Genomic DNA, 26,331 nt, shown 5'->3' with positions numbered 1-26,331 from the left:
TTCTGCTCCAGTACCTGGAGGTTGGCAACCCTAGTACAACGCCATAGAGTCCGCCCTCCAAAGCATCCATTTTCACCAGGGGATTTGATCTCTGTAGTCTGCAGATGAGCTGTAATTCCAGGGGATCCCCAGGTCACACCTGGAGGCTGGTATCTCTGTCTGGGACCGAAGATCTCCAAGCCCGTCTTGGGGTTGGCAACCATAAGAACTTACCAGACAGAGATTGGTTAAGTATTTTCAAAACATTAACTTTCTTAGGAACAAAAAAACTTTAATAGGTTTGGCACCAATGATAACTTTAAAAAAACCAGCTAATTAATGTAAGAGAGATTGGTTAAGTATTTTCAAAACATTAACTTTCTTAGGAACAAAAAACTTTAATAGGTTTGGCACCAATGCTAACTTAAAAAAACCCAGCTTATTAACGTAAAGCATCGTGAACCCGACTTGCCCAGCCTCAGTTCGAGAAAAGGCATAGCAGGGCTTAGCAGGAAACTACAATTCCCATCATACCTGCCGCCAACACTTCCTCTTTGCCTTTTCAGGTCACTGGGCAAAGTGGGATTCGGAAACTACATTTCCCACAATACCTCTCGCTTGAACGTCACGGCCAACGAACCGCCCCTCCTGACCCCCCCTTGTCCTCCCGCATTGGCTCGTCCTACGGAACTTTCGCGCCCTTAGAACAAAGGGGGGGAGGTCTCTCCACTGTGCTTCTTTCTATTGGTCGAGCAGCCGCACAGCCGTCCAATGGAAAGAAGGAGGAGGAGGGGCCGGGCGAAGGGACGTTCTAACCACGCCCCTTTCCCCCCCCTTGGCGGGAAAAGTGGATCAGTTTTTCGCGCCACAGGTTGGGCTAAGGGAGGTCCGGCCTTAAGCGTGCAAAAACAAAGCGTTCGGAACACGTCGGGATGGCGGCTCCCGTGGACGATGCGGAACTGCGAGATGCTCAGCGAGAATACCTGGATTTCTTGGAAGACGAGGTGAGTCGGTGTGGTGGTGGTGGTGGTGGTGGTGGTGGTGGTGGTGGGGGGGGGGTAGTGTTATTCCCTTGCCTTATTGTCCTTGCTAATGAGTCGGGTCTTCCCATAATGTGACCACAGTACGACAGCCTCAGTTTAGTCATCACTAAAAGTGCACTTAGTCCCAGAAAGCTTTAAGAACATAAGAAAAGCCATGCTGGATCAGACCAAGGCCTGTCAAGTTGGGGAGGGGCTGTGGCTCAGTGGCAGAGCATCTGCTTGGCATGCGGAAGGTCCCAGGCTCAGTCCCCGGCATCTCCAGTTCAAGGGACCAGGCAAGGAGGTGATGGGAAAGACCTCAGCCTGAGACCCTGGAGAGCCGCTGCCGGCCTCTGAGTAGACAATACTGACTGATACGGTATAAGGCAGCTTCATGCGTTCAAATCCAGCAGTCTGTTCACACAGTGGCCAACCAGGTGCCTCTAGGAAACCCCCAAGCAAGACGACTGCAGCAGCATGGTCCTGTCTGTGTTCCACAGGACCTAATGTAATAGGCATGCTCCTTTGATACTGGAGAGAATAGGTATGCAGCATGACTAGTATCCATTTTGACTAGTAGCCATGGATAACCCTCTCCTCCATGAACATGTCCTCTCCCTTCTTAAAGCCGTCCAACTTGGCAGCCATCACCACATCCTGGGGCAGGGAGTTCCACAATTTAACTATGTGCTGTGTGAAGAAGGACTTCCTTTTATCAGTTTTGAATTTCTCACCCTGCAGCTTCAGCACATGACCCTGCATTCTGGTATTACGAGAGAGGGAGAAAAGCTTCTCCCTGTCCACTCTCTCCACACCATGCATAATTTTATAGACCTCTACCATGTCTCCCCTTAACTGCCTTCTTTCCAATCTAAACAGCCCTAAGCGTTTTAACTGCTCATAGGGCAGTTGCTCTAGTCCTGGGAAGTGGCAGGTAGCAAGAAAAAAAGCAGCTATGAGCATGTGTAGAGTATTTTGTAAGTCAGGGATGCAGTGGTTTTGAATAGGAGGTTGTGCTTCCTAGGCAGGCGTGAGTCCCGTTTTGGAAATTGAGAGCATCTATGGGTGTGCAAATGTATGTAATACACATAAATAAATGAGGCATCGTAGCCTCTATTGGCTTGGTCATGTCAGTATCGTGGGCATCCATGAGACCCTAGGCACGCAAAGCAGTCTTGTAAGATTTCCAGCTCTGGGTTGGGAAATTCCTGGAGGCTTTGGGGTTGGAGCCTGGCGAAGACGGGATTCAGAGAGGAGAGGGGCCTCGGTGAGATCTAATCCACCCTCCAAAGCAGCTGTTTCCTCTAGATGTGCAATGATTGGTTTTAGATAATTCGATGCAGAAGCTTTCCTTGGCCTAATGGCAACCTGGTGACTAGCGTCTTGAAAGTAAAAATCTCGGCGGTGCTGTGTTCTTTTTGTTACAGCAGGACCAAGGGATTTACCAGAGTAAAGTCCGCACCATGGTTAGTGACAACCAGTACCGTTTGATTGTCAATATCAACGACCTCCGAAGGAAGAACGAGAAGAGAGCCAACCGGTATGTTTTGAATTTGATACGCTTGGATGTGTGAGCTTCATTTGATGATAGGTTGACGCTTAAGAATGTTACCACACGGAGGATTTGCTCTGATTTGAGGACTAAACCACAACAAGTATTTTGGGAGGGGGGGCGGGGGGAGAACCAAACAAGGCAGTCCCCTACCTGCCCACTTCCTGCTTTCCTCCTGGTTTGCGGCCATCTTTCCCAAACCTGGTTTGGTACAGTCTTTTTTGAAAGAATGAAGTCAAAAGCATATGTGTCCCACGTGAACAAGGAAGTGTGCGGTTTTTGCAGGTCCCGCCCCATATCAGCACCGTTTTGTTTGTATCAGTGCCACCTATAGCCACCATTTTCCCTAGCGCCAGCAAGCTTTCTTCATTTTTTTAAAAGATTGGCAATTGCAATATCACTATAGCATTATATTAATCGATCTATTAGATTGTCTGTATTCCCAGCTTAAAAAAACCCTCCTAGGCCCTTTGTTTCAGAGATGGACCTTTTCTCTTATATCTCTGCACCAAAAAGGGCAGGCAGGTTGCCTTTTAAAAACTACTAGATGGCCATTAGCAGTAGCAATGAAAGCCACACAGAGAACTGGTGCTGTGTGGACACTGCCGGTGTTGATTTGCAACAGTGCTGTTGAGGGAACCAAAGGATGTAGACAAGCTGGAACGTGTCCAGAGAAGGGCAACAAAGACGGTGAGGGGTCTGGAGACCAAGTCCTATGAGGAATGGTTGAAGGAGCTGGGTATGTTTAGCCTGGAGAGGAGAAGACTGAGAGGGGTTATGATAACCATCTTCAAGTACTTGAAGGGCTGTCATATAGAGGAGGGTGCCGAGTTGTTTCTGTTGCCCCAGATGGTCAGACCGAAACCAACTGGTTGAAATTCAATCAAAAGAGTTTCCGTCTTGACATTAGGAAGAATTTTCTAACAGTTAGAGCAGTTCCTCAGTGGAACAGGCTTCCTCGGGAGGTGGTGAGCTTTCCTTCCCTGGAGATATTTAAGAAGAGGTTAGATGGCCATCTGTCAGCAATGCTGATTCTATGACCTTAGGTAGATCATGAGGGGGAGGGCACCTTGGCCATCTTCTGGGCATGGAGTAGGGGTGTGGGGGGAGGTAGTTGTGAATTTCTATCATTGTGAAGGGACATGGAATAGATGACCCTTGTGGTCCCTTCCAACTATGAAATGCAGCAGAAGGCAATACGTTTCCTAGGGGGAGAGTCTTTCCTGTTGGAAATTTGTAGTGTTTGGGATGAATGGCAGAAGACGTTGATGCTGCTGGACCTCACACGGTAACTGTAGGGCTGACGCAGCCGTGGGGATTGATTCTTGGCTTTTTCCGGCCGCAGGGCTGATAGGATCTGTTCCTCTTTCCTTTAGCCTGCTGAACAACTCCTTTGAAGAGATGGTGGCATTCCAGCGTGCCCTGAAGGAATTGGTCGCTTCCGTGGATGCCACGTACTCCAAGCAGCATGAAGAGTTCTACATCGGTCTTGAAGGTAGCTTCGGGTCGAAGCACGTGACGCCCCGGACTCTGACGTCCCAGTTTCTCAGCTGCATTGTCTGCGTGGAGGGCATTGTGACAAAATGTGAGTGGGAAAGCCCTGGAGACGGAAATGCTAACTGCAGAGTGGCGTGTTGGGACTTCGATACCCAAGAGTACTGTATTGTTTTATCGGGGTTACTTACAGTCCCGATAAAGGAGGAGCCCCGTGGTGCAGAGTGGTAAGCTGCAATACTGCAGTCCAAAGCTCTGCTCACGACCTGAGTTCGATCCCAACGGAAGTTGGTTTCAGGTAGCCGGCTCAAGGTTGACTCAGGCTTCCATCCTTCCGAGGTCGGTAAAATGAGTACCCAGCTTGCTGGGGGTAAAGGGGAGATGACTGGGGAAGGCAATGGCAAACCACCCTGTAAACAAAGTCTGCCTAGAAAATGTCAGGATGTGACATCACCTCATGGGTCAGGAATGACCCGGTGCTTGCACAGAGAACTTTTACCTTTTACTGACAGTCCACCTTTCTCGCTCAGACTCAACACACATGAACGCATGAAGCTGCCTTCTACTGAACCAGACCCTCGGTCCATCAAAGTCAGTATTGTCTACTCAGGCTGGCAGCATCTCTCCAGGGTCTCAGGCAGAGGTCTTTTACGTCACCTACTTGCCTAGTCCCTTTAGCTGGAGATGCTGGGGATTGAACCTGTGACCTTCTGCATTCCAAGCAGAGGCTTTACCACTGCGCCTTATACTGAATCAGACCCTTGGTCCATCAAAGTCAATATTGTCTGCTCAAACTGGCAACGGCTCTCCAGGGTCTCAGGCAGAGGTCTTTTACGTCACCTAGTTGCCTAGTCCCTTTAACTGGAGATGCTGGGGATTGAACCTGGAAACTTCTGCATGCCAAGCAGATGCTCTAAAACTGAGCCACTGCTCCTCCCCAAGTCAAATTGCATAGTTGAGTACCATCAACAGGATATAGGACTTCGAACAAAGGGGGTGGGACTATAGAAATTGTCAAAACAAACAGAAATCTAAAACCAAGGTGAAAGAAACATGCAGCAGAGCATAAGCCGGGGGTGGGGGTTGTCAAATGTAAGGCCCGTGGGCTGGATGCGGCCCCTTGAGAGCTCTTATCCGGCCCACGGGGCAGCCACCCCCCCCACTCTCAATTTGGGCTAGAGAGGCATGGCTCAGCTCGACCAAGTGACATTTATGTCTTATCCAGCTCTTGTAACACTTGAGTTCAATGCCCCTTGCATAAGCATTTAAACAAATAACACAGAAACTACCTAGTCCGGAAAATACTTACGTTGATAGATAGCAATAGAGGAATATCGGCCACGGTCCTTGTCCCTTTCCCAGTGCAACTTCATTTTCTCATCTCTTAATGGAGTCTGTGTTCCTCTTCTACCTCCTGTGGGGGTAGGGGTTACCGGGGGTGGGGGGCGGGAATGCACTTGGATCCCTCATGCATGCTTTGGGAGATGTTGGTGAAGAGGGGAGCCCAGTATAAATATGATATGGTGGATATAATGCCATCTTGCTACACCGCTATGCGGGGAAGAACCAGCATGGGTGGAAGGGTTGAGAACCCTTCAGCTGCTGCTTTCTCCCCACCCCCAATGCATGTTTTGTTTTGCATAGCAAAAAGACCATTGTAGTGATGCTTAACTCTTCTTTACCCATGCTGGCCCTGACCTGGATGGCCAAGGCTAACCTGATGTAGTCATATCCTGGAAGCTAAGCAGGGTCATCCCTGGTTAGTATTTGGATGGGGGACCTCTAAGCTGAGGCGGGGGGAATTGGTGTGGGGAGAATCGGGGAGGCAGCATTAAACACCCCTTCCTGCCTGCCTATGTTTTGAACACATGAATACTGAATCAGACCCTTGGCCCATCAAAGTCAGTACTGTCTTCTCAGACCAGCAGTGGCTCTCCAGGGTCCCAGGTAGGGGTCTTTGGCATCCCCTACCCTCCTGGCCCCTTTAACTGGACTCTCTCTTTAACTCTCTCTCTCTTCTTCTCCCCAGGCTCTTTGGTGCGCCCAAAGATTGTCCGCAGTGTGCATTACTGCCCTGCTACCAAGAAAACGATCGAACGCCGGTATACAGATATGACATCTCTGGAAGCTTTTCCATCCAGTGCCGTTTACCCCACAAAAGTGAGCCGAGGGGGGCCATCTAATTCTTAAAACCCTTTCTCATTTGAAACCCAGGTTGTGAATAAATGGATCTTCTCTGTGATTATGAGATTTTTTAATCAGGCGCTATTTGCGTGCCTTCAATCTTACATTTCTACCTATAGTAGAAACGTACTAAAGAAAGAAAAAGGGAAAGTTGAGGTCCCTAGAATGCCTATTGGCAAGGGAGCAAGCATGGTGTAGTGGTTAAGAGCGGTGGTTTGGAGCGGTGGTCTCTGATCTGGAGAACCGGGTTTGATTCCCCACTCCTCCACATGAGCGGCAGAGGCTAATCTGGTGAACTGGATTTGTTTCCTCACTCCTACACATGAAGCCTGCAGGGTGACCTTGGGCTAGTCACACTCTCTCAGCCCCACTTACCTCACAGGGTGTCTGTTGTGGGGAAGGGGAGGGAAGGTGATTGTAAGCCAGTTTGATTCTTCCTCCAAGATTAGAGGAGCATGCCTATTATATTAGGTGCTGTGGAACACAGGCAGGATAATGCTGCTGCAGTCGTCTTGTTTGGGGGCTTCCTAGAGGCACCTGGTTGGCCACTGTGTGAATAGACTGCTGGACTTGATGGGCCTTGGTCTGAACCCAGCAGGGTTTTTCTTGTGTTCTTATGTTCCTTAAGTGGTACAGAAAGTCGGCATATAAAAACCAACTCTTCTCCTCCTTTCTCCTCCTCCTCGGTGCTCCCAGAGGTGGCCGTAGCCACACACCTGGAATTCTCAGTAAAGAAAACCTCAGAGCTGAGTGTTTCTATTGCAGCATTGAAACGTCTTTACTGATCTCTCTGAAACCCAATGACTTGGATTTACATACATTGTGCAGGATGAAGAGAACAACCCTCTGGAGACCGAGTACGGCCTGTCTACCTACAAGGACCATCAAACCATCGCCATCCAAGAGATGCCGGAGAAAGCGCCCGCCGGGCAGCTCCCTCGCTCCGTGGACATTATTCTGGATGACGATTTGGTGGACGCGGTCAAGCCCGGCGACAGAGTGCAGGTCATCGGGACCTTCCGTTGCCTGCCAGGGAAGAAAGGCGGCTACACTTCAGGGACGTTCAGGTAAACTGGGCAGCACGCTTCTTAGCACGTTGACCTTACAACTGGAGTTTGTTTTTATAATTCCAACCCAAATTTCCTTGCTGGCAATAGCATACTGCTGCTTCCTTCTGCCTATCCAAGTTCCTGTCCTTTTGTGTCTTGCAACAAACTGGCTTTCCAAAAGCTGCCGTCGTTTGTCGTGTCCATGCCGTTTTCTTCTGGGCGGTTCACAAATTGTCTCTTGTCTGTACAGGCGGTTCTTCTGGGCCGATGCGAGCTCCTCCAGTCCTTCATTTGGAGAAATGCTTTTGGTATTGAAAGCCATGTATGAAAGTTATAGGTTACTCTATGCATGAAATAGTCTTATGCCTGATAGCCTAGAGGGCCAATCAAATGGGGAAGGAGAAGCAAGACAATATGCATTTGGAATGGGCCAGAAACTGTTTCCCCCTTTATCCACGATTGCTCCAGTTCTTAATAGGTAGCAGATCTGAGGTCCTGAGCAATTACCTGGGTGGATCCATTGTGATCCGGTCCTCAGCAGCGCTCCATGGCTTGTTCCCTGGGGATCAAGTGCTCCTTCTATTGATTGTCTTGCCATTCTTTTCCAGGTCTCGGTAATTCCTGCCTGTGTCTCTTCATTTGGGACTGTTAACTTGATCCTTAGACAAAAGGGTTGCTTTGTTTCTGCTAAATTTCTGAAATAACATACAGTGCACAGTGTGTATGTACGTATAATGTAATGGGGTGTACAATACAAAATCTGCCCATCTCGTTCCCATCCAACATACCATGTAACTATCCTCGATGACAGCTCCAGGCTAGCCTGATCTCGTCAGATCTCAGAAGCTAAGCAGGGTCAGCCCTGGTTAGTATTTGGATGGGAGACCACCAAGGAATACCAGGGTTACTGTGCAGAGGAAGGCACTGGCAAACCACCTCTGTTAGTCTCTTGCCATGAAAACCCCAAAAAGGGGTCGCCATAAGTCGGCTACGACTTGACAGCACTTTACACACACACACACAATGTCAAAGGCTGTGAACATGAAATCTTCTATAAGATCTTTTATTTCTCTATTGATCTCACATTTTTTCAGTGTGTTCACACTATTATCATTTAATATACCTTCTGCCTAGTAAAGGTAAGGCTGTTAGCCTATCCGTAGTTCATTATTTAACGGCTGCCTTGAAGATGGATCCAAAGGTATAATTAACTTATGCCTAAATGCATATTTGCATACAGGTGCTCATTTGTACTGGAACTGGAAAGTTTTGTCTTCTCCCTGTAAAGCTCTCCCCCCCTTCATGATCTCCAAAACCCATTTCTTTCCCGCCTTGTTTTTCATCTTGCCTTTTCTGTAAGATCAGCACTACAATTATTATTACTTTTTTCCCCTCTCCAGTTTATTCACATTTCTCAGGTACTAGCGCATGCTGAGGTACCATGAACCTTTTGGAAGGGAGGCAAATGAGGTTGTCTGGTTAGGGCCTTGCCTGAAAAGAGTTCCCACAATTATTAAGACACTTTAAATGTATATAGACATATAATATTTACATACACATATATACACACACTTAACATGCAATGTATAATATGTGTTTAACAAATCTTATGCCTGTAAGTAAATATAAAGTTATTCTTCTTATGTTCTTTACAGAGGCCACAGGTGAGTTAATCGACAGTTTATATGAAGGTTTTGAAGTTCTTATCTCTTTCTTTTTGCAAGAAGAATTTCCAAAGGCAAGAAGAGAGAAGACCAAGCTTTTGGCAAAAACGAAGCAGGGGAATGTTACTGCCTTCAAGAATTAATGCTATGAGTACAATTTGAACATTCTTCAGGAGGAGAATTGAAAAGGCTAAAACTCCTTGGGAATAATAGCGAAACGACTTTATTTAAGGCTGCCAAGTCGTCTTCTTCACGTTTGCCTTTGGAAATTCTTCTTGCAAAAAGAAAGAGATAAGAACTTCAAAACCTTCATATAAACTGTCGATTAACTCACCTGTGGCTCCATTGAGGTGCCTCTGTAAAGAAAGAAAGATCCCTTTATATTTACTTATAGACATAAGATTTGTTAAACAGATATTATACATTGTATGTTAAGTGTGTGTATATGTGTGTGTAAATGTTATATGACTATATACATTTTTAGTGTCTTAATAATTGTTAATATATGCTGTATTTTTTCATGTCATATTGAAACAGCATAAGAGTATTCTTTATTTTGGTTATTGTGAAAATAGTTCCCTGCATTGTCTGGAGGAGAAAGAGATTGTGCAGAGTTTCTTTGAATGATGAGGAGGCAGCTGATGTCCCTAGTGACGAGGGCGGGAGTGTTATCAGGAAGTTACAACATTTGGAAGGGGGCTTTCTCTCAAAGGTCCCACTGCAAACAGAGCAGAACAGACTGGTTTTTAAAGCACTTTTGTTTCCAGCGAGGATTCAGCAGGATGTCCAGAACTGTTGCCAAGCCAGAGGCAGTCTTGTCTTATTTATTGTGTGTCCGTCCCCCACCCAGGACCATTCTGATCGCCTGCCACGTGAAGCAAATGAACAAGGAGAACCTGTGTACCATCCTAGCCAGCGACATCTCCAAGATAAAAAGGTTTAGCAAAAGCCGCTCCAAGGTAAGCGAAGTTGCGACGCTAGGGCATTTTGCGCAGTTTGCGGGGGAGAATCCGGGTTTGCCGAAGGGTGCTCCAGGCACTCGGAAAAGGGTACTGTAACCATGATACAAACGTGTTATTAATGTATATCTATTATATAATAAGATATAATATATAATAGATATGATATTGATTATATAATAACATATATAATCTTGAGCTACTTCTTATTTGTAATATCAGAGCATTATATAAAACAAATAATCTCAATCTTAAATTTTATCTCTCATGTCGCATCTTCCCCCTCAGCCCATGTTTTGAGAGGAGTATATATAATAGAGTTTCCATTTATCTTGAAATTCTTTAATTGGCCTTCGGTTCCAGAAGTTTCTCAGTTTTGCCATCACCACATATTCTGCTAATTTACTCTTCCTTTCCTCTAGGCATTTGCCTGACTTCCATTTTGCTGCTACTGTGACTCTAGCTGCTGTTGCCATACATTTATAACCAGTTGTTTAAATACATTAATATCCTGCTTTTTTCCTCTGATGGGGGAACTCAAAGTGGCTTCTTATGTGGTTCCCCTCCCTGCTCTGCTCAATCTTCACACCAACAACCTTGTTATGGTAGGTTAGGCTGAGAGATTGTGACTGGCTCAAAGGCCTCACCTGGCAAGCTTCCATGGCGGAGTGGGGGATTCAAACCCGGTTGTCCCAGGTCGTCATCTAACTCTCTAACCACTGTGCCACACCGGCAAGGCTTTTCATGCTTCCCCTCTCCCTTTGAAACCACTGTGAGTTATCGGGGGGTGGGGTGGGGTGGCACATGCTCATCTACTTCTATGCCAGCTTGGTGCAGTGGTTAAGAGCGGTGGTTAGGAGTGGCGGACAATCTGGTGAACCGGGTTTGATTCCTCACTCCTCCACATGAGCTGCGGAGGCTAATCTAGTGAACTAGGTTGGTTTCCCCACTCCTTCACATGAAGCCAGCTGGGTGACCTTGGGCTAGTCACAGTTCTCTTAGAGCTCTCTCAGCCCCACCTACGTCACAAGGTGTCTGTTGTGGGGAGGGGAAGGGAAGGTGATGGTAAGAGAGCCAGAGTGGTGTAGTGGCTAAGAGTGATGGTTTGGAGCCTGATCTGGAGAACCGGGTTCGATTCCCCACTCCTCCACATGAGCAGCGGAGGCTAATCTGGTGAGCTGGATTTGTTTCCCCACTCCTACACACGAAGCCAGCTGGGTGACCTTGGGCTAGTCACAGCTCTCTCATCACCACCTACCTTACTGGGTGTCTGTTGTGGGGAGGGGAAGGGAAGGTGATTGCAAACCGGTTTGATTCTGCCTTAAGTGGTAGAGAAAGTCAGCATATAAAAACCAACTTCTTCTAAGCCTGTTTGATTCTCCATAAAAGGTAGAGAAAGTCAGTGTTTAAAAACCAACTCTTCTTCTTCTATGCCATTATTCCCCTGTGTCTCTGCTTAGGATATCTTTGACCAGCTGGCGAGGTCTCTGGCTCCCAGTATCCACGGGCACGAGTACATCAAGAAAGCCATTCTCTGCATGCTCTTGGGAGGGGTAGAGAAGGTTCTGGAGAATGGAAGCCGCCTGCGAGGGGACATCAACATCCTGCTCATTGGTACGACCCGAGGGAAGACCGGTTTGTGAAACCTCCCAGGGACCTTAAACACATGAACACCCATGAAGCTGCCTTCTTCTGAATCAGACCCTTGGTCCATCAGAGTCAGTATTGTCTACTCAGACCGGCAGCGGCTCTCCAGGTCTTCCTGGACCTGTAAGAGTAGGTTGGAGTGGGGGCAGATTACTTCAGCTACAAGAGGGCCCTTTCAGCCCTCTTGTAGCAGAAGCAACGATATTGCTCCTTTTCTTGCTGAGTTTGCAAGCTGATGGAGAGTTCACACACTTTTCAACTATCAGTAAACTCTGTTGTTTACAGCAGCCGTCATCTTGGACAGTTAGTTGAAACAGTTTCAGAAAGAAAGATTATTGGCTTTTTAATAGAGGTCAAGAGTTATAATTTAATATGAGATAAGCAACATAAGTGCAAATAAGTCAATCAGCAGGTGCATATGAGATACATCTAGGGTTGCCAGCTCCTGGTTGGGAATTACTTGGAGATTTGGGAGGTGGAGCCTGAGGAGAGCGGGGTTTGGGGATGCCAAAGCGGCCATTTTCTCCAGGGGAACTGATCTCTATTGGCTGGAGATCAGTTGTAATGGCGGGGAGATCTCCAGCCTCCACCTGGAAGTTGGCATCCCTATTGAGAGATGTGATTGGCCTTATGTTGCTATATCAGATGTATCTAGGGTTGCCAACCTCCCGGTAATAGCTGGGGATCTTCTGCTATTACAACTAATCTCCAGCCGATAGAGATCAGTTTACCTGTAAAAAATGGCCGCTTTGGCAATTGGACTCTATGGCAATGAAGTCCGTCCCCTCCCCAAACCCCGCTCTCCTCAGGCTCCACCTCCCAAATCTCCAGGTATTTCCCAGCCCAGAGCTCTTGACCTCTATTAAAAAGCAAATAATCTAACTTCTTTCTGAAACTGTTTCAACTAACTGTCCAAGATGAAGGTTGCTCTAAACGACAGAGTTCACTGACAGCTGACCTGTAGAAAATGGCCGCTTTGGCACTTGGACTCTATGGCATTGAAGTCCCTCCCCTCTTCAAACCCCGCCCTCAGGCTCCACCCCCAAAATCTCCTGATAATTCCCAACCCGGAGCTGGCAACCCTAGATGTATCTCATATGCACCTGCTGATTGGCTTATTTGCACTTATGTTGCTTATCTCATATTAAGTTATAACCAATCAGATATCTAGATATGATCACATGATTATAATAGATTATAATTAGAGTAAGATAAGAGTGATATTTTTCGGTAAATATAAGAAAGATAAGACTGATTTTTAAAAAATATAAGTAAATCAATTTTCTCTGGCCAGAAGTCTCAGAAGAATAGGTGAGATCTCTAGGTAAGATTTTTGGGTAACTTGGGTTTTTTGATAATCCCTAAAAGCAGTGAGACAATATGGTGAAACCTGATTTGCTTTTTAAAACTTTTAATTGCTATAATGCCCTGACCTGGATGGCCCAGGCTAGCCTAATCTTGTCAGATCTCAGAAGCTAAGCAGGGTCAGCCCTGGTTAGTATTTGGACGGGAGACCACCAAGGAATACCAGGGTTGCTGTGCAGAGGAAGGCACTGGCAAACCACCTCTGTTAGTCTCTTGCCATGAAACCCCCACCCCCCCAAAAAAAGGGGTCGCCATAAGTCGGCTGCGCCTTGACGGCACTTTACACACACAATTGCTATAATATGATTAAATAGTGTTAGGAATTTGGATGCTTTAAGCTTTTATCTTTACAGTAATTGTAGGGCTAACTTTTTCATGCCTGCATTTATTTTCCCCGTCTTGCTCAATAAAAAATATTTTCTTGATAAAAGTTTCTACAGGTGTACTGTCTGGTTTGCTGGTGAATAGTTCAGCGAACCGGACCATACCCCCTTACTCTTTTGTGATATCAGAGTTAAAGGTCTCCTTTAATATGATAAATCCTGGAGATCTCTGCTTCTGTTTAGTTCAGATTCTCTAGTAGGACGCGGGAGGGAATCTCTTCGTTGCACTCATAACTAGCCACTGTCACCTTCTGTTTCAGGCGACCCCTCGGTGGCAAAGTCTCAGCTGCTGCGTTACGTTTTGTGTACCGCTCCCCGGGCCATTGCCACGACCGGCAGGGGCTCCTCTGGTGTCGGCCTGACAGCTGCTGTCACAACAGATCAGGAAACGGGTGAGAAGCACACTGATTTGCAAAGGGAATGTTGTCTTTCTTAAAGGCAGTTGGTAGTATAAGCTAGCTTGGTGGTGTGATTAAGAGCGGTGGTTAGGAGCGGTGGACTCTAATTTGGAGAACTCGGGGGTTACTGCACTTTTCATTCCCATAGATGTATTAAGAGTTTGAAAATGTTATAAAAACATCGCTTTATAAGGGTTTTTGGATACAATGGCTTATAAATGGTTGGAAGATGTCTTCACAGCCAAAGGGGCCAAACAAAGTGCGAACAGTATTTTTTATAACGTTTTCAAACTTTTAATACAAGTGCGGTAACCCCCCAGGTTTGTTTCCCCACTCCTCCCCATGAAGCCAGCTGGGTGACCTTGGGATAGTCACAGTTCTCTCCAAATTCTCTCAGCCCCGCCTACCTCCCAGGGTGTCTGTTGTGGGGAGGGGAAGGGAAGGAGATTGTAAGCCGCTTTGATTCTTCCTTAAGTGGTAGAGAAAGTCAGCATATAAAAGCCAACTCTTCTTCTTTCGCTTAATGGACTTTGTGCCTCTGTTTTCAGATATTCCACTCCATGCTTTTAAAAAAGGGTTGGGGGTATTGTGCTCAATTTTCCTTTTTGGGTTGTGTTTTCATCTTCCTGTCTTCAGGGGAGCGCTGCCTGGAAGCAGGGGCCATGGTCCTAGCGGACCGGGGAGTGGTGTGCATCGACGAATTTGACAAGATGTCTGACATCGACCGCACTGCTATCCACGAGGTGATGGAACAGGGGCATGTGACCATTACCAAGGCAGGCATTCAGGCCCAGCTGAACGCCCGCTGTAGTGTCCTCGCGGCTGCCAACCCGGTGTATGGAAGGGTACGTACTTCATTCAATGTGTTTCGGCCATGAAAGCACCTGTGCTAGGGGATCAGATCTGTAAGATCCAGCCAAATATGTTTAAAACAAATTGTTGATGATTTTTAAAAAACCCAGTTCAATCAGCAATAAAACAACGCCCCCCTTAGGGCTGAACGGAAGAAGAAGTTGATGTTTATATGCCCACTTTCTCTACCACTTAAGGGAGAATCAAACCGGCTTACAATCACCTTCCCCTTCCCACAACAGACACCCTGTGAGGTAAGTGGGGCTGAGAGAGCTCTAAGAGAGCTGTGACTTGCCCATGGTCACCCAGCTGGCTTCGTGTGTAGGAGTAGGGAAACAAATCCAGTTCACCAGATTAGCCTCCTCCGCTTATGTGGAGGAGTGGGGAATCAAACCCAGTTATCCAGATCAGAGTCTACCACTCCAAACCACTGCTCTTAACCACTACACCACGCTGGATTCATGGTGACTCCATAGGGTTTTCAAGGCAGGAGACGTTCAGAGGTGGTTTGCCATTGCCTGTCCGTGTCACACCCCTAGTATTCCTTGGAGGTCTCCCATCCAAATACTTGCCAGGGTCGAGGCTGAGAGTGTTTGACTGGCCCAAGGTCATTCAGCAAGTTTTCACGGCGGAGTGAGGATTCGAACTTCAGTTTCCTAGATCCTAGTCCGACACCTTAACCACTACACCACGCTGGGTCACATATTGCTACAGATGCTGATTTTCAGCATTTTCCAGCATGGTTAAGAGCAGTGGACTCTAATCTGGGGAACCGGGTTTGATTCCCCACTCCTCCACACGAAGCCAGCTGGGTGACCGTGGGTTAGTCACAGCTCTCTTGGAGCTCTCTCAGCCCCACCTACCTCACAGGGTGTCTGTTGTGGGGAGGGGAAGGGAAGGCGATTGTAAGCCGGTTTGATTACTAGAACACAGGGTCATCTGCTAAAGCTGGAGGGCGAGAGATTCAAAACAGATAAAAGGAAGTATTTTTTCACCCAACGCATAGTTAAATTGTGGAACTCCCTGCCCCAGGATGTGGTGATGGCTGCCAGCTTGGAGGGCTTTAAGAGGGGAGTGGACATATTCATGGAGGAGAGGGGTATTCATGGCTATTAGTTAGTTATTAGTTATTAGCTATTAGTTAGAATGGATACTAGTCATGCTGCATACCTATTCCCTCTAGTATCAGAGGAGCATGCCTATTATTTTGGGTGCGGTGGAACACAGGCAGGATGGTGCTGCTGCTGTAGTCTTGTCTGTGGCTTCCTAGAGGCACCTGGTTGGCCACTGTGTGAACAGACTGCTGGACTTGATGGGCCTGGGTCTGATCCAGCATGACCTCTCTTATGTTCTTAAATCTGTAAAGCACATGCTGCCTGCTGATGGGGAGGGTCCCTTGCTCAGTGGTAGAGCATCTGCTTGGCATTCGGAAGGTCCCAGGCTAGATGGCCATCAGTCAGCAATGCTGCTTCTGTGACCGTAGGCAGATGATGAGAGGGAGGGCATCTTGGCCATCTTCTGGGCATGGAGTAGGGGTCACTAGGGGTGTGGGGGGGTAGTTGTGAATTTCCTGCATTGTGCAGGGAGTTGGACTAGATGACCCTGGTGGTCCCTTCCAACTCTATGATTCTACGAAACGGAGCTTTTGAAGGCCCTCAGAGGTGGGCAAAGGGATGGATGGGGTGATGAACTGTGAGAAATGTGGAAACTATCTGCTTAGATCCATGGCAACCAGAAACCCTGTTGGCCTTTCTTATGTTCTTATGATTCTCCCTTAAGTGGTAGAGAAAGTCGGCATATAAAAACCAACTCCTCTTCTTCCTCCTCTACAACCACCACCACCACCACACAATAATACTTCACAAGTTGGGACTGTGGGTGAGGGGTGCACGCCCTGTTCTGGTTTCCGAGACCGCCACTGAATCTCTTCTCTTCCCCACCAATAAGTATCCGATTCCCTTCTCGATAGCGACAGCCTGTTGCCTCATTGCCGCAGAGCAGACATGACCTTGTTCCTGCCTCTTTTACAGTATGATCAGTACAAAACCCCGATGGAGAACATCGGCCTTCAGGACTCCTTGCTCTCCCGCTTCGATCTGCTCTTCATTGTCTTGGATCAGATGGATCCGGAGCAAGATCGGGAGATCTCGGACCACGTTTTGAGGATGCACCGCTACCGAGCCGATGGTGAACAAGACGGGGATGGTGAGTGTCTGTCATCTTTTCACCTGGGCCCTCTCTGAGAACCTGAGAAGGTGAATGGAAAAATCTTCCTCAGAGTTGCAGAAGGTCCCAGGTTCAATCCCTGACATCTCCAGTTAATGGGACCAGGTGACAGGCCTCAGTATGTGTGTGACCCCATTCACAGGGTGTTCCAGGCAAGAGAGGAGGAGAGGTGGTTTGCCGTTGCCTTCCTCCACGTAGCAATCCCAGTGTTGCTTAGTGAATCATAGAATCATAGAGTTGGAAGGGGCTGTACCGGCCATCTAGTCCAACTCCCTGCTTGATGCAGGATCAGCCTAGAGCATCCCTGACAAGTGTTTGTCCAGCCTCTTCTTAAAGACTGCCAGTGGGGGTGGGAGCTCACCCCCCCCAGGTAGCTGATTCCACTGTTGAACAACTCTTACTGCAAACATTTTTTTCCTAATATCCAGTTGGTACCTTTCCACCCTCAATTTAAACCCATTAAGCGGTTATTATTTTTATTACATGAGCTGCACACTGATACCTATGCCCGAATCAGGGTGGGAACCTCTGGTTCCCTAACTGATAAGATTCCAACCTGTAAGGATGCGAAACAGGGATGTGTGTTGGCTCCATAAGAACATAAGAAAGGCCATGCTGGATCCGACCAAGGCCCATCATGTCCAGCAGTCTGTTCACACAATGGCCAACCTGGTGCCTCTAGGAAGTCCACATACAAGACAACTGTAGCAGCATTGTCCTGTCTGTGTTCCACTAATAGAATAGGCATGCTCCTCTGATCTTGGAGAGAATAGGTCTGCATCATGACTAGTATCCATTTTGACTAGTAGCCATGGATAGCCCTCTCCTCCATGAACATGTCCATTCCCTTCTTAAAGCCTTCCAAGTTGGCAGCCATCCCCACGTCCTGGGGCAGGGAGTTCCACTATTTAACTATGTGTTGTGTGAAGAAATACTTCCTTTGATCTGTTTTGAATCTCTCACCCTCCAGCTTCAGCAGATGACCCTGCCTTCTGGTATCATGAGAGAGGGAGAAAAGCTTCTCCCTGTCCACTCTCTCCATACCATGCATAATTTTATAGACCTCTGTCATGTCTCCCCTTAAACACCTTCTTTCCAAGCTAAACAGCCCTAAGCATTTTAACCGCTCCTCATAGAGCAGTTGCTCTAGTCCCCTGATCATTTTGCTTGTTCTTTTCTGCACCTTCTCAAGCTCTACAATACCCTTTGTATCCCTGCAATATCCGCCCTTATTATTCAATCTGTATATAAGCAATGTTGTTAGGCATCTATCTGCTCCGCAATTTGCCCGCCCACTTTGGGACAACAAAAAAATCCCAGTTGTGTTTTATGCAGCGACACGGTCCTAATTTCTTTGACCAAGATTGGTCTGAGAAAGTTATTGGAACCAATTAGGTTTATTCTGTGAGAAAGAGGTTCTTAATATCAATTGTGGAAAAATGGATTTTAGGAAAAGGGTTAGGTTATCTTTGTCTGTATCCTAGTAACCCTCTCACGTACTTCCAGTCATGCCTTTGGGTAGCTCAGTCGAGCGGCTGGCGACCGAGGACCCCGGCCTTGCGGAGGAGGAGGAGCAGGAGCTGCAGGTATATGAAAAACACGACAACCTCCTGCATGGGCCAAAGAGACGGAAGTAAGTGCTGCCTCCTCCCTTCTGGTTGCATTGGTTTAAGAGTTCTAGCCTGCTGCTCTCAGAGCTCCAGGCGACTTGGAAAGTAGTTTGGACACGGTTCATTGAAACAGCACAAAAGCAGGACAGAGCTCCTGTGTGCCTACAGGAGAGGGGCCGTGGCTCAGTGGCAGAGCATCTGCTTGGCATGCAGAAGGTCCCAGGTTCAATTCCCGGCATCTCCAGTTAAAGGGACTGATCAGGTTGGTGATGTAAAAGACCTCTGCCTGAGACCCTGGAGAGCCGCTGCCGGTCTGAGTAGACAATACTGACTTTGATGGACCAGGGGTCTGATTCAGTAGAAGGCCGCTTCATGTGTTCATTTAGGGAAGGGGCCGTGGCTCAGTGGTAGAGCCTCTGCTTGGCATGCAGAAGGCCCCAGGTTCAATCCCCGGCATCTCCAGTTCAAGGGACTAGGCGAGTCGGTGATGGGAAAGACCCCTGCCTGAGACCCTGGAGAGCCGCTGCCGGTCTGAGTAGACAATACTGACTTTGACAAACCAAGGGTCTGATTCAGTATAAGGCAGCTTCATGAGATTGATTGGCTTTTGAAACTTCCAAATCTAGACTCAGCTTTGAGTTTCCAGTAGTGGCCTACTTGATTCCTCCTATAATCTCACAATCAGGGTGTGGAGTCAGCAGCCTTTCCCTGCTGTTAGTGCCTATCGTCAGGCATTCAGAGGTAGACTTCTTCTTACCGTGAAGGTCCCATTTAGCTTTCATAACTAACAATTCTGGATAGGCATGTTCTCCGCTGACTGTCACCACATTTTCTGGCAGTGAGTGTCAGAAATAAAATAAGAACATAATATAGGAGCCCCGTGGTGCAGAGCAGTAAGCTGCAGTCCTGCAGTCCAAGCTCTGCTCACGACCTGAGTTCGATCCCGATGGAAGTTGGTTTCAGGTAGCCGGCTCAAGGTTGACTTAGCCTTCCATCCTTCCGAGGTCGGTGAAATGAGTACCCGGCTTCCAGATGACTGGGGAAGGCACTGGCAAACCACCTGTAAACAAAAGTCTGCCTTGTAAATGTCGGGGTGTGACGTCACCCCATGGGTCAGGAATGACCCAGTTCTTGCACAGGGGACGACCTTTTACCTTTTGGGGGAGGGGTCATGGCTCAGTGGTAAAGCATCTGCTTGGCATGCAGAAGCATCCAGGTTCAATCCCCGGCCTCGCCAGTTGAAGGGACTAGGCAAGTAGGTGATGTGAACGACCTCCGCCTGAGACCCTGGAGAGCCACTGCCGGTCTGAGTAGACAACACTGACTTTGATGGACCAGTGTTTCCTCCCAACACTGGAATTCAGAGATTTACTGCCTATGAATATGGAGGTTCTCTTTAGACACCACAGCTAGTAGCCACTGATAGACTTCTCCTCCATGAATCTGACTAATCCCCTTTTACAGCCGTCTATGCCTGTGACCATTGGTACATCCTCTGGCAGTGAAATCCATATTTAATCACTCGTTGTCGAAGGAAGTATTTCTCACAAGGACTGATGTGTTGTGAACCTCTCCCCTACGCTAATCCACATCACTAGGAAATCCTAAGTTGTAGTATTTTGAAAGGAAGAAAGGTTTCCTTCTCTCTGCAACACTCCTAGCTTTATAAAAACTATTTCTTTTTATTTTGTTCTGTCAAGTCATAGCTGGCTTATGGTGACCTCGAAGGGATTTCAAGGCAAGAGACATTCAGAGGCGGTTTGCCATTGCCTGCCTCCCTGTTGTGACCTTGGTATTCCTTGGAGGACTCCCCTCCAAATGCTAACCGGGGCTGATAACTTTGGTTTGTCCAATAGAGAGAAGACAGTAAGCGTGGAGTTCATGAGGAAATACATCAGCTTTGCCAAGATGCTCAAGCCGGTGTTGACCGAGGAGGCAGCGTCGTTCATAGCCAAGTCCTACTCTGAGCTTCGCAGTCAGGAAGAGGTGAACTCTGACGTCGCTCGGGTGAGTAATTCAGCTGTGTTTTGCTGACCAGGTTGCTTGTTGCTCTGACCTCAGCCTGACACCCTGGAGAGCCGCTGCTGGTCTGAGTAGACAATTCTGACTTTGATGGACCAAGGGTCTGGTTCAGTAGAAGGCAGCTTAGTGTGTTCATGTGCTGCAGGCAACCTCTGATGCTCAGGAAAGGCATGCTGGCTTAGGGCTCCAAGCAATGTAAGTGGAGTCATTAGGGTTGCCAACCTCCAAGTACTAGCTGGAGATCTCCTGCTATTACAACTGATCTCCAGCCGATAGAGATTAGTACCCCCCCCCCGGAGAAAACGGTTGCTTTGGCAATTGGACTCAATGGCATTGAAGTCCCTCCGCTCCCTAAATCCCGCCGTCCTCAGGGTCTGCCCCAAAAATCTCCAGGTATTTCCCAACTGGGAGCTGGCAACTCTAGAAACCATGCTAGTGGAGGGAGAAAGTTCCCTGCCTCCCTCCTTTCCCTGCAGCCTTATCTGTTCTCCCACCACCAATACATGGTTCTTTGACTTGGGGGCTGTGAAGGAACAGAGCAAGGAGCAATTTGGGAGTCTGCAGTAGGAGTAGGGGATATTGGCAAACATTTCTCTCCCCTCCTCTGGAGACAGAAAGGTTATTCTGGCAGAGGAGCTGCTATTGCAGTAACGGATTGGCACCCAAGCCATGCCTAGCATCTACAACTTTGTAGTTAGCACACAGGAAACCGGGTTCTTATAACTGTTCAACTGCAAAGCCTCCTGCATGGCGTTAGGATTTGTGCCCGCAGTTACGCGGATCTGGGAAAATCAGCCGTGAATGTCTGAATCGGCTTCATTTTCATTTCATTTGGTCCTTCAACAGTCGTCCCTCTTGTTTTCCAGACTTGCCCTATCACGGCCCGTACGCTGGAAACGCTGATCCGGCTCTCCACCGCACACGCCAAAGCCCGAATGTGTAAAACCATTGATGAGGAGGATGCCATGGCTGCTTTGGATCTGGTCCAGTTTGCCTACTTCAAAAAGGTATGTAGACCATGTCCACTCCCCTCTTAAAGCCTCCCAAGTTGGCAGCCATCCCCACATCCTGGGGCAGGGAGTTCCACCATTTAACTATGTGTTGCATGAAGAAATACTTCCTTTGATCTGTTTTGAATCTCTCGCCCTCCAGCTTCAGCAGATGACCCTGCGCTCTAGTGTTATGAGAGAGGGAGAAAAGCTTCTCCCTGTCCACTCTGTCCACACCGTGCATAATTTTATAGACCTCTATCTTGTCTCCCCTTAATTGCCTTCCTTAACCGATTCCTCTTCCTGCATGAAATTCCATGTTGTTAGGAGGTAGGTGCTTCGAGACAGAACCCCTCTTCTGCCACTGGAGCAGATGCCTGGCTGGCTGACCTAGTTACGGATTCTTTTGGTTTCTGACTTGTTTTCAAAGGTTCTGGAGAAAGAAAAGAAACGAAAGAAGCAGTCCAGAGATGATACAGAGGAAGAAACCGATGAAGAAGCCGAACAGGAAACCAAACAAAAGCAGAAAAAGAGGTAGACCAAAAAAAAAAAGACAAGGGGGGGAGAAGGCAAACCTCAATTGTGTGTTTGTGTTTTAATCCTGTTGCTAGGATTGCAGACTGCACGTTTTATCAGCTTCAAGGGTATGAGCAGATTTTTCCTGCGACTTAAAACACTCTCCTCCAGCTGCCGGCTGGCTTGGTGCCAGGGTGGATTTGATTGAAATCTAATCGCTTTAAATCATTATTTAAATCACAATTGAAATCACTAGTCAGTAAGACGATTTAAATCACACATGTGTTTTTACTGGCTTATGCTGTATTAATAAATCTGAATCTGATTTAAATCATAGTTTTCTACATAAAGACTCATGGAGTGTTCTGCTCAAAAGGTTTCCCTTTCATTTTTTTACTGCTTGCCCCTCCCTCCTCACATTTTGCTCCTTGTGCAGATCTATTCCACTCCAAACAATCTTCTGTTCATTGAACTTCTTGAAACTTGGCGCTTAAGAGGTAAGGTGTTGATTCTGTGTACATAGACTTGCAGAGGAACAATGGGATTAAGGTCTTTTTTTTTCTCAACTGTATGTTTATTTTATAACATTTTTGCTGTGAAGATGAGGCATGTTATCTCTGCAGGCGCAAATTCACAGTTTTGAGAACTGCAAAACCAAGCATCTTTGATAATACCTTCTAGATAGAAAAATTCCCCAAAATAATCTTACAGAAACTTCTGAAAGAGCATGACATTATGAATGGATTAATGAATACAGAGCCTCATGTTACATAATTAAAAACTAGAAGAAGAATCTGGGCAGATCCAAAATACGGACCACTTCTGGTCCCAAACTGTCAGGATGTGGGATACTCAACCTGTTATATAAAGGGACTGAATATCCTTATAAAATGAACAGTAAAGTAACAACACATTCTGTTATTTCAATGGCATTCAATTGGCAAAAGCACAGACAGTGAGAATAACAGGTACCTGAATACTTGCCCTCTGGGAGCCCCATGGTGCAGAGTGGTAAGCTGCAGTAAAAGCTCTGCTCACGACCTGAGTTTGATCCCGATGGAAGTCGGTTTCAGGTAGCCGCCTCCAGGTTGACTCAGACTTCCATCCTTCCGAGGTTGGTAAAATGAGTACCCAGCTTGCTGGGGGTAAAGGGAAGATGACTGGGGAAGGCACTGGCAAACCACCCCATAAACATAGTCTGCCTAGTAAACGTCAGGATGTGACGTCACCCCATGGGCTGATAATGACCCGGTGCTTGCTCAGGAGACTGTGTGTGTGTGAAGTGCCGTCAAGTTGCTTCCGATTCATGGCGACCCTATGAATGAAAGTCCTCCAAAATGTCCTATCTTTGACAGCCTTGCTCAGATTTTGCAAATTGAAGGCTGTGGCTTCCTTTATTGAGTCAATCCATCTCTTGTTGGGTCTTCCTCTTTTCCTGCTGTCCTCAACTTTTCCTTGCACAGGAGACTACCTTTACCTAAATAAATGTTTTTGTTAACTTCTTTGTCCTTCTTTAGAAGGAAGACGCGTTCTAGTGATCAAACGGCCACAGAAGGGGAATCATATGACCCCTATGACTTCAGTGACAAGGAAGAGGAAATGCCTGAGGGTGAGTTGTTGGTCTGATCCTTCTCTGGGTACCAGATGGAGTAGAGTCAAGCAGCTATTTTGTAAAGGATGCCGTTGTGCTTCGTACAACCTTCATTCTGGCATCTCCCTCTCAACCAATGGGGTCTTGTTCTCTCTCCCTCTTGTTTTGTGGGGTAGCTGTCCCCTGAATGCATGGAGACCATTGACCAAGCAGGTTGGTAGAAGGAGCCATAAGGCTAAACAAAGACAAAAGTACCGGCTGCTGGCTGGGAGCCTTGTTGGTAAGAAAGTTGAGCGTTACCAAGGGATATGTATTTTCTCTTGAACGTTTTCTTTCCCCACATGGCTCTGAGGCAAATTGAGGCTGCCCACGCCTTGAATTGGCACAGTAAAGATGGAGTGAGACTTCTGTTTGAGCCTTGGGAAAGGAGTTTGTATATATAATTTGCAGCAAAACTCAGTTTTGAAAAAGCTCTTTGCAGGTGTTACAACTCTGTTAACTGTTAGCATGTTCTATATATTTGGCTCTTCCTTAAGTGGTAGAGAAAGTTGGCATATAGAAACCAACTCTTCTGTTCCCTGAGTAGACGCAGACCACTTGATACAACTTTTGTCTTGTGTTATTTGAGGTTCCTGGCTGTATGATTGAAATACGCTTTGGGAGAAAAAGATTGCTTCAATAACTGCTCTGTTCAGTGAATAAAATGTTACTCAAGGGTAGGCAAAAGATAAATGACAGTGCTTTAACTTTTGAAATAATTAACTGTGTTCATCAACTGCAAGAAGATGGCTTAGCTAGCTCCATGTACACAGCTGTACTCTCTTCATTGAAGTATTCGGCTTCTTAAAATAATAAATGGTGCGTGAACTGTGAATAAGTTAAATTCTATTTTTAACTCCATTCTTTTCTGCCTTGATGTTTCCAGTTCAGGCACGGACTCCCAAATCTCCTGATCCTCCAGGAACTGGAGAGACTAAAACAAAGCTGGATGAATCTAGGTGGGTATCTTGCAGGGCGGAGAAAGCTGTTTTTAAAAAATGATTTAAAGCAACTTCGTGGCTGTCCTCTTCAGCCAGAAGATCAGAATCTTTCAAGATGGTGTTCCTACAGCCAGCTGCCCAGGGTATTACTACCTCTAGAGATTCGCGGTGTTGTGGAATTTCAGATTCCTGAAATTATGCCCTGAAGTAGCTGAAGTTATGCCCTTTTCAGCGTGGCATAGTGCATAGTGTTGGGCTAGAATCCTAGGATATCCTGGTTCAGATTCCTGCTTCGACCATGGAAGCTTGCTGGGGTGACTTTGGGACACACTCTCAGCCTGGCCCACCTCACAGGATTGTTGCTGTGAGAGAAGGGAGGGAAAAGTCCACTTTGAGTCCCAACTGGGGAGAAAAGTGAGCCGTGGCTCAGAGGTAGAGCATTTGCTTTACATGCAGAAGGTCCAGGTTTCAATCCCTGGCATCGCCCGTTGAAAGGACCAGGAAGTAGGTGATGCGAAAGACCTCCGCCTGAGACCCTAGAGAGCCACTGCCAGTCCGAGTAGACAATACTGACCGTGATGGAACAAGGGTCTGATTCAGTATATGGCAGCTTCATGTGTTCAAGAAGAAGAAGAGTTGGTTTTTTATACCATGCTTTTCTCTACCTTTTAAGGAGTCTCAAACAGGCTTACAATCGCCTTCCTTTCCCCTCCCCACAACAGGCATGTGAAGTAGGTGGGGCTGAGAGCTGTAAGAGAACTGTGACTAGCCCAAGGTCACCCAGCTGGCTTCATGTGTAGGAGTGGGGAAAGAAATCCAGTTCACCAGTTTAGCTTCCACAGCTCATGTGGAGGAGTGGGGAATCAAACCCGGTTCTCCAGATTAGAGCCTGCCACTGTTAACCAGTGCAGGTTGCTGCAGTGCGTTGACCTTACATTTCATAGTGCAATGCACTCACCTTGGACTAAAGCTGCCCAGTGCCGAACAGGACCTCTTCTGTGTAGGCCCCATTTGCCTTTCTGGCTGGAGAAGGGAGCTGCTCCTGAGGCACTGGGTAGAATACGTCATTAACACTGTTTTCTTCTCCTCGCGTAGGCTGAAAGAATTCAAGGCCGCCCTTCTGGAGGTCTTCCGATCTACTCACGCCCAGTCAGTGGGCCTGGAGAACCTGATGAAGTCCGTCAACCAGGACAGGCCGAAGCCCTTCTCGTCCTCTGAGGTGAAGGCGGCCCTGGAGCAGATGCAAGACGACAACCAGATCATGATGTCAGATGACATAGTTTTCCTGATCTGAGCCTGTGCCTAGGAGAAGGTGGAGGTGCCCCCGCCTCGCTCGGAGCTACTGTGTAAGGCGGCATTCCCCCCCCCCCAAAAAAAACCCATATCAGGATAGCTTGGCTTGGCTGATCAAAACCATTAAGATGAAGAGAACTTTGCCTTTCAGCTTGGATCAGTGTGTATGAGGAAAGCCAAAACCGATGGTACCTTTTCGAAGGACCTGCGTAGGTCTGTCCTTTGCTGTTTCAAGGGAAAGGGGGAAAAATCTTTATTTGTGAAGTACTTAAAGTCTTACCTACCTTGTCAGCTGCTTTATTCAGCGTGTCCTAAATAGACTGGTGGTTGCAAGTGTCAGAACAAACATCTGTGCCAAGTTCCCACGGTTAAAACATTTTCGCTGCGGAGGCCGCTACTGCTCCGCGGGGCTGCTTCCCGCTGCCCGTCGTCGTTCCCTCAACTGCACAATGAATTGATGCTTAAATTATGTACTCACAGCTTAAAATGCACAAACTTCACTATGTGATGGGGACTTTTAAAAAAAGGCCCAAACGTTGTGATGGGTGTTTGGTTA

The 26,331-nt window shown here is 47.2% G+C and overlaps 1 protein-coding gene across 1 annotated transcript; it reads left to right on the top strand.

The window, feature by feature from the left end:
- The first annotated feature begins 902 nt into the window (after positions 1–902).
- On the top strand, positions 903–25,776 carry MCM3 (minichromosome maintenance complex component 3). The gene is made up of 17 exons (XM_056856288.1): positions 903–983; positions 2,429–2,541; positions 3,930–4,138; positions 6,077–6,207; positions 7,060–7,298; positions 9,795–9,903; positions 11,364–11,517; positions 13,559–13,690; positions 14,333–14,541; positions 16,579–16,753; positions 18,281–18,407; positions 20,241–20,391; positions 21,273–21,413; positions 21,826–21,929; positions 23,429–23,520; positions 24,428–24,500; positions 25,578–25,776. Exons 1-17 carry the CDS (start codon positions 912–914, stop codon positions 25,774–25,776), a joined length of 2,430 nt encoding a protein of 809 aa, XP_056712266.1. The 5' UTR covers positions 903–911.
- Positions 25,777–26,331: the final 555 nt, after the last annotated feature.

The sequence above is a fragment of the Euleptes europaea genome, chromosome 10, assembly GCF_029931775.1.
Source record: "Euleptes europaea isolate rEulEur1 chromosome 10, rEulEur1.hap1, whole genome shotgun sequence".
Taxonomy (NCBI): Eukaryota; Metazoa; Chordata; class Lepidosauria; order Squamata; family Sphaerodactylidae; genus Euleptes; species Euleptes europaea.
The sequence above is the reverse complement of the archived record's forward strand: the minus strand, read 5'-3'. Positions and strand labels throughout refer to the sequence as shown.

Coding starts and splice junctions, on each gene's coding strand:
- MCM3 (XM_056856288.1), top strand. CDS start 912: ATGGCGGCTCCCGTGGACGATGCGGAACTGCGAGATGCTCAGCGAGAA. Junction 6,208..7,059: donor GTGCCGTTTACCCCACAAAA/GTGAGCCGAGGG, acceptor TACATTGTGCAG/GATGAAGAGAACAACCCTCT. Junction 21,414..21,825: donor AGTTTGCCTACTTCAAAAAG/GTATGTAGACCA, acceptor TTGTTTTCAAAG/GTTCTGGAGAAAGAAAAGAA.